The sequence below is a fragment of the Loxodonta africana genome, chromosome 9 (assembly GCF_030014295.1).
Source record: "Loxodonta africana isolate mLoxAfr1 chromosome 9, mLoxAfr1.hap2, whole genome shotgun sequence".
Classification (NCBI taxonomy): domain Eukaryota; kingdom Metazoa; phylum Chordata; class Mammalia; order Proboscidea; family Elephantidae; genus Loxodonta; species Loxodonta africana.
Genome location: NC_087350.1, coordinates 32,534,840 through 32,546,779, shown reverse-complemented (window position 1 = coordinate 32,546,779; position 11,940 = coordinate 32,534,840). Strand labels below are relative to the sequence as shown.

The 11,940-nt window shown below is 39.3% G+C and overlaps 1 protein-coding gene across 4 annotated transcripts in view; it reads right to left on the bottom strand.

The window, feature by feature from the left end:
* Positions 1-803: 803 nt before the first annotated feature.
* The window catches only part of GNAQ (G protein subunit alpha q), a 325,499-nt gene continuing 314,362 nt past the window's right edge, over positions 804-11,940 (bottom strand). For all 4 annotated transcript variants that reach the window (XM_064291202.1, XM_064291203.1, XM_023544734.2 and 1 more), the window contains 2 exons: positions 9,291-9,444; positions 804-5,051 (listed from right to left, as the gene is read on the bottom strand). In XM_064291202.1, coding sequence (XP_064147272.1) covers positions 4,861-5,051; positions 9,291-9,444 — 345 coding nt within the window. In that variant the 3' untranslated portion in view covers positions 804-4,860. The remainder of the gene's footprint in view (positions 5,052-9,290; positions 9,445-11,940) is intronic.

The following is an 11,940-nucleotide window of genomic DNA, read 5'->3' as shown; positions in this document are numbered from 1 at the left end:
AGTTCTTTGAAGAAAAGAGATTCACCAAAAACGTGTTGCAGTAAAGTAACCTGGACAAATTTATGTTGTAATTTTCCACCTTTCTTTCTGAAACTTAAAAAATCTCCTGAAGAATATCTTCCTCCCTATTATTTTTATCTTCTACCAAAAGCTTAGATGAAAGTCAGAATTCCTTTGATCCAAGGAAGATCCAATTTCACCGAATAGATGTTGCCATAACATGTAGGTGTTGTTTACCATGGGGTTTGAATCATATGAGAAAACGGAGGATATATAGTAGCTAAGGAAGGTAAGAAGGAAATTAATATTTGAGCACCTACTATGTGCTAAGTGAGTACGCATACTTTGAACATATGGTTCTAGAGGTGAGAGGGTTACGGAAAGGGCAGTGGTAGTCAGGAAGACAGCAGGAAATGGCTTGTTACTTCCATGAGAAAAACAAATGCAAGTTTAGACTCTGCACTAAGTAGCTACTAAACAGCAGGTGTCTGGCTCCAAAAATCTCTACTTAATCATACACAACTAAGCCATTTCTTTTCCTACCTGAATGGAATCAAAATGAAATCCCAAAGACACAGTTACCAGATCTATTAATGCTACATATGCTGGAAATGTGTAGAGAGAGATAAACATACAATATCACTAGCTTTAATTTTTTTGTGTGTGTTTCTAACCAAAGATCTATCTTTGGAAGAAAAATATTAAGGTACACAAAGCACACCTTATTGGCATCAATTGAGATGTTGTCAATTACCAATTGAGTGGTTTTCAACCCTTGTTTAATTTTAAGAAGAGCAGCAATATACATTACAATATTTGGGTACACTTTATTTTTATATGGGTTAACATTCTGCTATATTTCATTTCATTCGTTCTTGTTGCGAAACTGAAAACAAAGGGAAATTGAGGGTAATTTGAAGGTTATTTCCAACCAATATCTAAATCTTGCAGTATCTCATTATGCAGCCCTTTCTTCCCATTAATTTTTTTTTATTTTTTGCAAATAATAAAATCAGTTTGACCAAGATCCAGCATAAATAGCTTTTCACCAACTCCTAACTTACGACAACTAAAATTGATAATCATATGGCAGTATAAATTTTAAAATTACAGTTCATACACCTTGACAATCAAGACAGTGTGAAGTACAAAAAGTAAATTGCCCTTTAGCTGAATTACCTTTTTTTTTTTAAATATTAGACCTGCTAGTTAATCTACAAAAAAAAAAAAAAAAACCCACAAGCTTAAGGCGTTCTTCAAATACCTTTTGTAGACATCATCTGCTAGTAAACAACATATGCAGGTCCCTAAGAAGATCGTTTTCCCCTAGTCTGTTCGTGATATTCAACAGAGCTCTTTATGTGGATCTGTTACAAAAAGAAGACGTTTGGAGGGGATTTGCTCGTATATGAATAGGTGTGCTCTTTCCCTTTGTTTCAGACATGAGGCACAAAACTTCTGAATTTAAGCTCTGTAAGGCATAGTAGGAACCTCCAATTTACAAATAAGGATGTCTCTGAGGATTGGAACTGCTGTGTCGCGCAAAATGGGAAAAATCATCTGTAAACTGGTACACTGCAATGAGTTAACTGAGTCATGAAGTGGAGGCTTGCCTTGGTATGCTGAAGAACGGCTTTTCTGTTTTTTTTGTTGCTGTTTCTGAATAAGACATGCCACGTCACCCTAAAACTTGCCACAGGCCTCGGTTACCTAGGGCATGGACAACAGGAGACCAGTGGCACACGCTTATAATGCTTGCAATCACAATATAATATAAAGCATGAGTAAACTTTGTTTTTATACAAAACTGAAAAGAATCCCTTCCCACCCCCAGCCCCTTCAATAAAACCCCAAAGGAACAAAAAAGAAAACCCTTTAGCTTTGATTGACTAGTGTGGATACAATTAGGTTTCTACGCATCACTGTGGCTAGGGTGATCAATTGTTTCCTCTCTCAAGAGAAAGGATCTTGTCATGCACCCTAAGGTGAACAGTGAAGCCACAAACCTCGATTCTGCATAGCAAATTCCATCCCAATTTCTTAAAGACAAATATAATCATCTTTCTCTGTTTTGCTCAGCTTCTTTGAGCTCTGAAATCAGGCTTAATCGACTATATCTACTATAGCTCTATTAAATAGAATATCTTGATTCCCTAAAATTGTAACACTTAGGATCTTGTGATGAGGTTTTCTCTACACACACTGTAAGCCTTCAAATGTTGCTGTTTACTTTTTATTTTTTTGCTGCACCAAATTTAAGATCGCCCTTTCAGGCAAAGCAGTGGTCTCTAGCCGTTAAAACATCTCCTTAGTGGATCACAATAGCTTCTAAAACTGCCTTGCTAATAAAGACCATCAGAGAGGTAATTCTAAACTGTGCATTTGCCAAATAAGAATATGAATTGTATAAAAGCTCATATTCCAATCCTAGGTCAAATGGCAAAAGTTCTACAAAGTTGGTTTCCACGTTTGTATAAAAGCTCTGACTGATTTTTACGTATTCTGCTATGAAATGACCTTTGGGTCTTATTATCAGTATACCTCTGCTCAGGAATGTGCAAATGATTTTACACAGCACGATGCTAGTACCGCTCTGTACGATAGTAAGGTTTTTTTTTTGTTTGTTTTTTTCTTCTTTTCTAAATGGAAAAAAAATCCCTAGTCAGAAATAAACTGACAAATTTACATTCTCCTCTCTTAAAAAAGTAAATAAAATAACATTATTCAAAATGTGAATTAGCTATAAGACATACAATACAATTACATAGATACATATCAATACAGCACATTCAATCTGCCAAAAAAAAAAAAAAAAAATTAATGATTACAAAGCCAGTATGGATGATGCAATACCCAGAGAGAGATGTATGTACAATGATTAGGGCATTCAGAATTGCACTATACCTACAGCCAGTCTCTTTGCTAATTAAATTACAGGTGCTTTCGGAGGAAGGCAAAGAAAAGTAGCCTGTGTTGTTTGAGGTTGGGAGACTAAAGAATGAGAACATGCCATTACCATTCAGTAACTTTGGTACTCATCTAGTGAGCCATGAAATTCTCCCTCCCCTTTGCTGTTTCAAAAGAGTGAATTATATAGAAGTTCACACTAGTGCCAAATAGTATTGTAGTTAAAATGAGACCAGCAGCATGGTCTAATTCTAACTTTCCAGCAGCTTTAAAACAATCATGATTTATTTTCTTAAATCATATTTCGACTCAAGCTGCTGGAGAGAAGCTCATCAATACATGTGCTTTTTTTTTTTTTGCATTTGTTGAAAAATTGCACAAATAGAGGTCCCAAAATCTCTCCTAGAAGGTTCAGTTACATCAATATATGTTCTCTAGAACATTAAGAGGTTCCTTTTAAGTCCATGCATCTTCAAGTCCACTTTAACCAGTCACCATTTCAAGAAGATCCCAAAGGTGGTAAACTATCATCAGTAACTTCAGAGTTTGCAAACCATAGGTGTCAGAATAATACTATAAACCAATGTTCTTGGCAAACTTGCTCCCCCGTATGTAACGTAGAGAGAAAAACTGGCTTCAAATAGAGACGTGAGCAGATTTCACGTGGCTCCACATAGCACACTTTTCCACAATGCCAATTTGGACACTGAACATGGAACGTGGACACTAAGCAATGTGACCTTAAGGGCAAAGAAAAGAATGGACCACGAGAATCAAATTTACAGTTGCCAATTGTTTGGCAATTGGCATTTCGGGTTCATTCTCAGCCAGTCATTTTTGGCTTCACACTCTTTCTCTCTCAGATTTTAAGATACTGGCTTTTTAAGCTTCTTCTTATTTATTTTATTTTATTTTTTTTTACAAAAAGCCAGCTTTGGCAACACATATCCATAATAAAATTTAATTTAAAATTGTGGCCCAAACACTAAGGCGGAAAAAAAAAAGGAAGGAAAAGTTCGAACCGAAAAAAAGTAAAAAACAAAAAAATAACAGCAAACTGCTAAAAGATTCTGACCAGCAGCCATTGGGGATAATGTAGTGTCTGTTGGCTTATTTTTTGGCATCTGTGATTTAAAGGAGAGGGGGAAAAAAGAAAAAGAAGCAGGGAAGGGAGGAAGGACAATGGCAGATGGCATTTTAAAAGAGGGGACTCTTTCGGTGTGTCTTTGCCCTTGCCTTGCTGACTTCTGTGTAATTCTCTGAGTAACCAAGTTATGGCTGAAGGTAAAGATTCCAAAGAAATGATAGTTAACCATTAAGATGGGCACTCACTGTCCTATTCCAAAGTGAGGCAAGACAATATTTAAAAAACCTCTATGTCTGTATTCAGAGCAATACATTTAAAACCATAGCATTAATACTTATAATCCTTCAGCAAAAACTGCCAACTGTTAAATTAAGCTGATGTATGATGGCTTACATTGAATGACATTGTCCTGACTATATCATTCAAGAGAAAAACTTGACCAAGAATGGAACTAGGATAAGGCCATTGTAACCTGGGAAAAATCAGGAGGGAGGGATGTGTTAGGAAATAGGGAAATCAGCTTCATTTTGCTCAATAGAAAAAAAGAAGGAGAGAGAAAGAGAAAGAAACAACTCTTTGTGAGTGCATGACTGAGAATTTAAAATACATTGAGTCACAAGGTTTTGCCTAAAAAAAAAAAAAGAGAGGAAATGTGCTGGGACTGTACCTCAGCATCCTCGGTTTTTCCTCGGAATAGTTTAAATAAAATCATAATATTTACTACAAACTCTGTGGACACGCTCACACAGAGACCAGGCAGCAATAAATTAGTATTATGCAAATTGTTTTCCACAGAAATACAGTCCCTCTTGTATCTCTTCAATAGCCCACCGGGGAAGGGAAGGGTGGGTGTCTAGGAGGCACGGTTAGACCAGATTGTACTCCTTCAGATTCAGCTGGAGGATGGTGTCCTTGACGGCAGCAAAGACAAAGCGGATATTCTCGGTGTCTGTGGCGCATGTGAAGTGGGAGTAGATTATTTTGTCACTGTCTGGGTTCAGGTCCACGAACATCTTCAGGATGAATTCTCGAGCTGCCTGGGCATCTCTCTGGGGTCCTGTTGGCCAAGGAAGGAGAAGGACAGCTTGTTAGCTGATCTGCTATTTCATTCCTTCATCGTTCCCTCAAAAAAATACTGACTGTGTCATTGTACATGACGATGTAATTCCATCTTCATGTGCAATGATCTGCTATAATCATTATCCCCAACACTACTATGTGCAATCTCTCCTCTTTGTCGCTTTATCTGCCTATCTATCCGTCTGTCCATCCGTCCATCTACCACCCACCCACCCACTCATCCACCAACCCATCCATCCATCCATCCACAAAATATGGGAAGGTGAAAACAGATGGCTTGAAGGCCAGGCTAAGTTTAGCTCTAATTCTTTAGATGACAGGGAATCACTGCTGGCTCTTTAGCAGCGCAGTGGTATTTTACTTCTGTTGGATTGAGTTAATTGTACTGGTTTCAGCTATATTTTGTCACTATTTATTTTTTTTTACAGCAACATAAAAAAAACTGACATAGTGGTGCTTATGAAAATACTTTGTGGGGAGCAGGGGGGCAAGGTTGGAAAACAAATGTAGAAGGCACGTGATAGTTGTGTAAAAATATGGTACCACCTGTAATTATCCGATGTCTTTGTCAATGTATATAAAAAAAAAAAGTATACTGTTGACTAATTCTACCGCAGTAATAAAAAATATTTAAAACCAGAAAGCTTGTTAGAGCTACAGAAGTCTCTCATTTTTGTAAAAGAACATTCTATTTCTGGTTGGTGAATGTACTTCTATATGATTTTGTACTTAACCTATTTGGGAAAGAAGGGTTTCCGGTTTTTTTTTTTAAACCCTATAGAATATCAGAACTAGAATCGAGTTGATTGAAGAGCACTCGGAATATGTTATACTTTTAGGGGTAAATTATGTTATCTGAATAAACATGAACTACAAAGAAATCATTATAGCCATCGAAGCAGGAACAAAATTCCACAGCCTCTAAGAACAATTTTGCAATTTAAGTCCATGTGGAAATGGCAATTTCCCTTCCAGAAGAGAAACACAGAAATGGCATTCATTATGATGAAGACCCTGTAAATGCAGAAATCGGGAAGTATGAAATTTATAACCCTTTAAACATGTTTATTATAACAACGTCACTGCAGAGTGGGCCTAGGTTTTTTTTCAGTCTTAGCTCATCTCACAAGGGATTTGAGTCTCTTGAAATGACAGCTGGGTTTGCTTCGTGAATAACGAAATCAGTGTCTTTTTTAGCAGCCAAGTTTCCTATGTGCATTATGTGTCTATTGGGGGAGATAAACAGTAAATAAAAAACATGTTCAAATTTCAAGACCTTCACAGTGGGGGCATGATGGAAGGAAAGTGCCTGTAGTGATGAGGAATCTTTTTGGACAAAGGAGGTAGCGTGAAGAGATTAGGAAGATGTTGCAGAGATTAAAAAAAAAAACAACAAAAAACCAGTACCCCAAATACCCACCACAGAAAAAAATCTTTTATTGCAGAAAAATCAACCATCACGTGGTGTGGGTATATTTGGTGCTGCCGAGTAGCTTGGGTCTCAGTGGGTTTAAGCACTGTGGGGTAGACAATGCGGTATCTGCCCTCTGCCCTCTCTTATCCAACCAAGTTACGAAAGTTCACTGGTGTACAAGGTGGACGTTACGTATAGTGTGGTTATTTCACGTCCTCTGATTCTTACGGAATTCTGAGAAAAATTAAAAATAGTCTCTTCCTAGAGGTATATGAGGCAAGTAAGTGTGTTTAGGTCTAAACCAGATCTGTTTCCATCAAGTTTAAAGAACACGGGACCTTTTGTTGTGAAAAAAGCAAGTTAACTACGCCCAAAATTACTTTCTTCCATAGTTTCCTCAGGAATACTGAGGAATACAGTCCCAGGCATTTGTGACTTGGCTCCAGACTAGCGGCAAATTAAAAAGAGGAAAAGAGAAAACACTGTTTAGACTAGCAAAGTATTTGCTTTTAAAAGACCAGCAAAGCACAAAGGAAAATGTACTTGCAGAGAGGATTACGAACACGCTGCAACAGAAAAAGCGTATTATCTCTAATCCCTGACCATCCTCCAATGTCTGTATTTCCAACTGACCAACCTTCAGAGTCTTATGTGTAAGTGAGAAGGGAACTTCAATTCTTAAACATGTAAGGGTCCCCGACCACATGCCAGCACCATGCCAAGGGTATGGTGAGATGAAAAGATGAGTAAACCTCAGTCCTTGATGTGCTTGCATCTTAGAAAGCTTCGAAGCCAAATTAAATCTTAGGTTTAAAAAGTAAATACCTTTTTTTAGGGAGTTTTTAGCAATACAAAATCATTACTGAATTGATAACCGTCCTGGATACCATATGTTGATAATGTAATTAAAAAAAATAGTCTGTTGTTAAACACACTTCTACAGTAGGTACTTTTGGGTTGGTGCTCTTTTATGTGCCAAGTAACAGTGCTAAGGGCTTCATAGATCTGATGCCATTTAATTCTTGTTATTGTTAGCTGCTGTTGAGTTGGCCCCCAACTCATGGCATCCCCATGTTTTACACAGGAGAACTGCTCCATAGGGTTTTCTTGGCTGTAACCTTCCAAAAGCTCACATCCTCGAAAACCCTACAGAGCACAGTTCTACTTTGCCAGCCTGGGATTGCTATGAGTTGGAATCTACTCAGCGGCAACTAACAACAGCAACAACAATCTTTACGAAAACAGCTCACCAGACTTGTCTTCTGTGGAGCCATTGGGTGGGTTAGCAGCCGACCGCGAGCTGCTTGTGCCACGCAGGCTCCTAACTTTTTGTTACTCAGAAGAAACCGAGTAGTTAAGTCAACTTGTCCAAGGTCGAACAGGCAGTAAGTGGCAGAGCTGGAACTCTGATACATTCAAAACTTGTGCTCTTAGTCACTATACTCTTTATGTCAGGGTCCAGCAAACTTCCTTTATAAAGGGCCAAAGAGTAAATTATTTTAGGCTTTACAAGCCATATGGCCTCTGTCACAATTACTCAACTCTGCTGTTGTAGCTTGAAAGCAGCCAGAGAGCCACAGTGTATGACAGAATGGTTATGGCTATGTTCCAATAAGGAGCCCTGGTGGCACAGTGTTTAAGTGCTCAGCAGCTAACTGAAAGGTTGACAGTTTGAATCCACCAGCTGCTCTGTGGGAGAAAGATGTGGCAGTCTGCTTCTGCTAAGATTTACTGCCTTGGAAACCCTATGGGGCAGTTCTACTCCGTCATATAGGGTTGCTATGAGTCAAAATCTACTTGATGACACACAATGACAACAACAATAATCTTGATACAAGTATGGGGGAGAGGATGTAAGATATGTGTTTATCCTGCAACATAAGCTCTTACAGGGCAGTGGCTATGGCTTTTTCACTTGTTTTAGGTTAGCGGAATGTAGATACATTTTGTTACCAATCAAACAACAAGTAGTACTCAGAATGGCTTGTGTGTCCAGTTCTTCAGGATTTCAGAGTCTAGCTGGGGAAACAAGATTTGTTTATAAGAACCCAGTAAACATGGAAAGCCCTATGGGTACTGAAGTGGGCGCTACAGATTCTAAGTGCTTTAGGAAGAACTTAAAGGATGGGTACTCCTCAAAAGGATGATGGAAGTTCATCAGGCCATGAAGCACCCAAAAAAGTAAATATTTCCTAAGTATTCACTATGTGTCAGGCATCATGCTAAACGTCACACGTATGTTATCCATTATAGTCTACAAAACAATCCTGTGAATTTGGTCCTAAGACCCGGAGAAGTTATGTGACTTGATCACAGTCCTACAGATAGGACGTGTCAGAACTGGGATTTGAACCTGGGTAGATGGATTTCTGAGTATGGGCTCTTGACCACAAAACTGTGTTTTCTCCCCAACACAGAGCCAGACTGTAACCAAATAAAAGGGAGCTAAGAGGAAAACATAATGATTGATGTTTAATTGGTCAAAACTAATGGGTTGTTCCTTCCTCTGATACAGCTATTTCAAAACATATTAGAAGTTGTTTTTCCTGTAACTTTCAGCTTCATCAGGGAATGAAATGCTTCATGTCATTAAAGGACAGAGCAAACAGCAGTTGGTAATCCATCAGTCACAACATGCAGGATTCTGAGAGCAAAGGCAGCCCTGATGCTGTTGTTGTGTGCTGTCAGTTGATTCCAACTCCTAGAGACTCTAGTTTTCTGTAATGTGTTAGCTTTTTCATCTGTGTTGGGACGCAAAAAGTGTCCCCACCCACTGGGCTGCTCTGAAGAGTGCTGACTTACCATCATATTCTGGGAAGTAGTCAACTAGGTGGGAATACATAATTTTCTCCTCTAGAAGATCTTTCTTGTTTAAGAACAGAATAACCGAGGAGTTCTGGAACCAGGGGTATGTGATAATTGTCCTAAAGAGTGCTTTGCTTTCCTCCATTCGGTTCTGGAGAAAAAAAGAACAAACAAGGAGTGAATGATGAGATTACTTAGTCTGTGAATTGTGTTTATTTCGTAAGTCCAACACATCTTCTGTATGCATTCAATTTTTGCAGCCTGGGGCTGGGCTTCAGTAGGTTTTATCATGAATTACACGCAAGTGATTCATGACACATATGGGCTGTTTCCAATATACAAACTCTCAGGTTGACATGCACAAGGGAAAAATAATAATAACTACAATCCGCTGAAATAACTCTCAAGCCTGAAAGAAAAAATAATCGAAGCCAAGAAAATCATCTTGTATCTGGCACACTGTCACAAATTTCCACCAGAAATTTTTCATTCAAGATTAAATACTTAAGATCTGAATTAAGGACTTGACACCAGGCTTCATTTTGTGTCCTAAACTATGTTTATTTGGACCTACACAATTAACTCTATGTTAAACAATCCTGACAAAGTTACTTAATTCTTTGCCCAAAGCACATTTATATTTCTATAATCATTACCACTTACTATATAAATATAAACCAATCACTCAGCCAATCAATCCTCTGATAAGCAAAAGGATGGAAAAATAGATTTACATCATACACTTCCTGTTCACCAGGGCATAGTTTATGTCTCACTCTGGCTTTCATATAGAATTGTGGCGCCATGTATATTAATTACCTGGAGATATAAAGGTTACACATCTTCAGCATTTGTGAGCGTTTTTACCTGAAGCCACACTTTAGAGGCTACCTTGGTTACAGAAAACCTAAATGGGTTCTCAAGGAAATTCACCAGCTTGCTCTTATAAATGAAGATGCTAATGAGTCAGAGCACTCCTCTCAAAAAAACAGTATTCATCAGCCAGAAGCTCAAGAGTCTCACAGCCTCTTTTATATCTGCTTATCAGTTCTCCCCCAGGGCCGGACTATCCAATACGCAAGATATGCAGGGGCCCAACTATGCCTTCGCACCTATCTGCAGTGCACAATTTCACCTGTACCCCACCACATCAAAGGTGCGGTGAAACCCATGTGAAATTGCTCCCCACAGATCAGCAAGTAAATACAACTAAGCCTGTGTGTACCTTGCTCAATGCAAACTGATGCACACCGTGCTTACTGGTTAATTCGCCCCTGGCTCCCCCCTCCTCCTCTCTAAATCATTACCGCCCTTGGGTTACAGATAAAGGCAGCATATTTTGGGGGTTCTTCTTTCCCCAAGGATATAAAAGGCATGGTGCATGGATACACTTCTTCCTGGACACACAGCAAGACCACACATTTTCGCCCCTTTGCTAGTTCTACATGTTATGACTGAGCTTTGCAACGGAAACGTCTGCATGGGACTGATGTCCGTACCTTCATTGCTAGTGTGCAGCTCACTGGTTTAAACCAACTACCCCCATCCCCTGGCACAGGGACTGGTTCAGGGCTGGGCTCTGCATCCAGGCCCAAGCCAATCAGGGCAGGCCATTGTCTGGTTTTACAGTAATTAGGTCAGCTAAGCAATTAACCCAGGGACTTATACTGGGAACTCTGGGACAGAGAACCTTGCTTTCATGAAGAATGTGAAAAAGGAATCATGTTCAGTAGTCCCAGGAGCTTCTAGAAACCACTTTGAAACCACAACACAGATACCTGAAGGCCAAGCAGCCAACACTGATGAGTCTGAGCTGAGAAAATGAAAGAAGAAACCAGGTCCTGCCCATATCACTTGAGCTGCTTAGTCAAACCATGTCTGAACCTGGCCATGCCTCTGGATTTTTTTTTTTCCTCTCATACAAAAATTTATATACACCTTGCTATATATTCCTAACTGTTCTTCCCCTCATGAGACAGCCTGCTCCTTCCCTCTAGTCTCTATTTTCATGTCTATTCCGCCAGCTTCTGAGCTCTTCTGCCCTCTCATCTCCCCTCCAGATAGGAGATGCCAACATAGTCTCAAGTGTCTACTTGATCCAAGAAGCTCATCCTTCACCAGCATCTTTTTCTATCCCATTGTCCAGTCCAATCCCTCTCTGAAGAGTTGGCTTTGGGAATGGTTCCTGTCTTGGGCAAAAAGAAGGTCTGGGGGCCATGACCACTGGGGTCCTTCTAGTCTCAGTCAGACCATTAAGTCTGGTCTTTTCATGAGAACTTGGGGTCTGCATCTCACTGCTCTCCTGCTCCCTCAGGGGTTCTCTGTGGTGTTCACTGTCAGGGCAGTCATTGGTTTTAGCCAGGCACCATCTAGTTGTTCTGGTCTCAGGCTGATGTAGTCTCTGGTTTATGTGGCCCTTTCTCTCTTGGGTTCATAATTACCTTTAGTCTTTTGTGTTCTTCATTCTCCTTTGCTCCAGGTGGGTTGAGACCAATTGACGCATCTTAGATGGCCGCCTGCTAGCGTTTAAGACCCCAGATGCCACTTTTTTTTGTTGTTATTTTATTTTTTTTAAAAAATTCTTTGTGGTAAATTATGTATAACAAAAAGTTTGCCATTTTGACCATTTCTAAGTGTATGATTACAT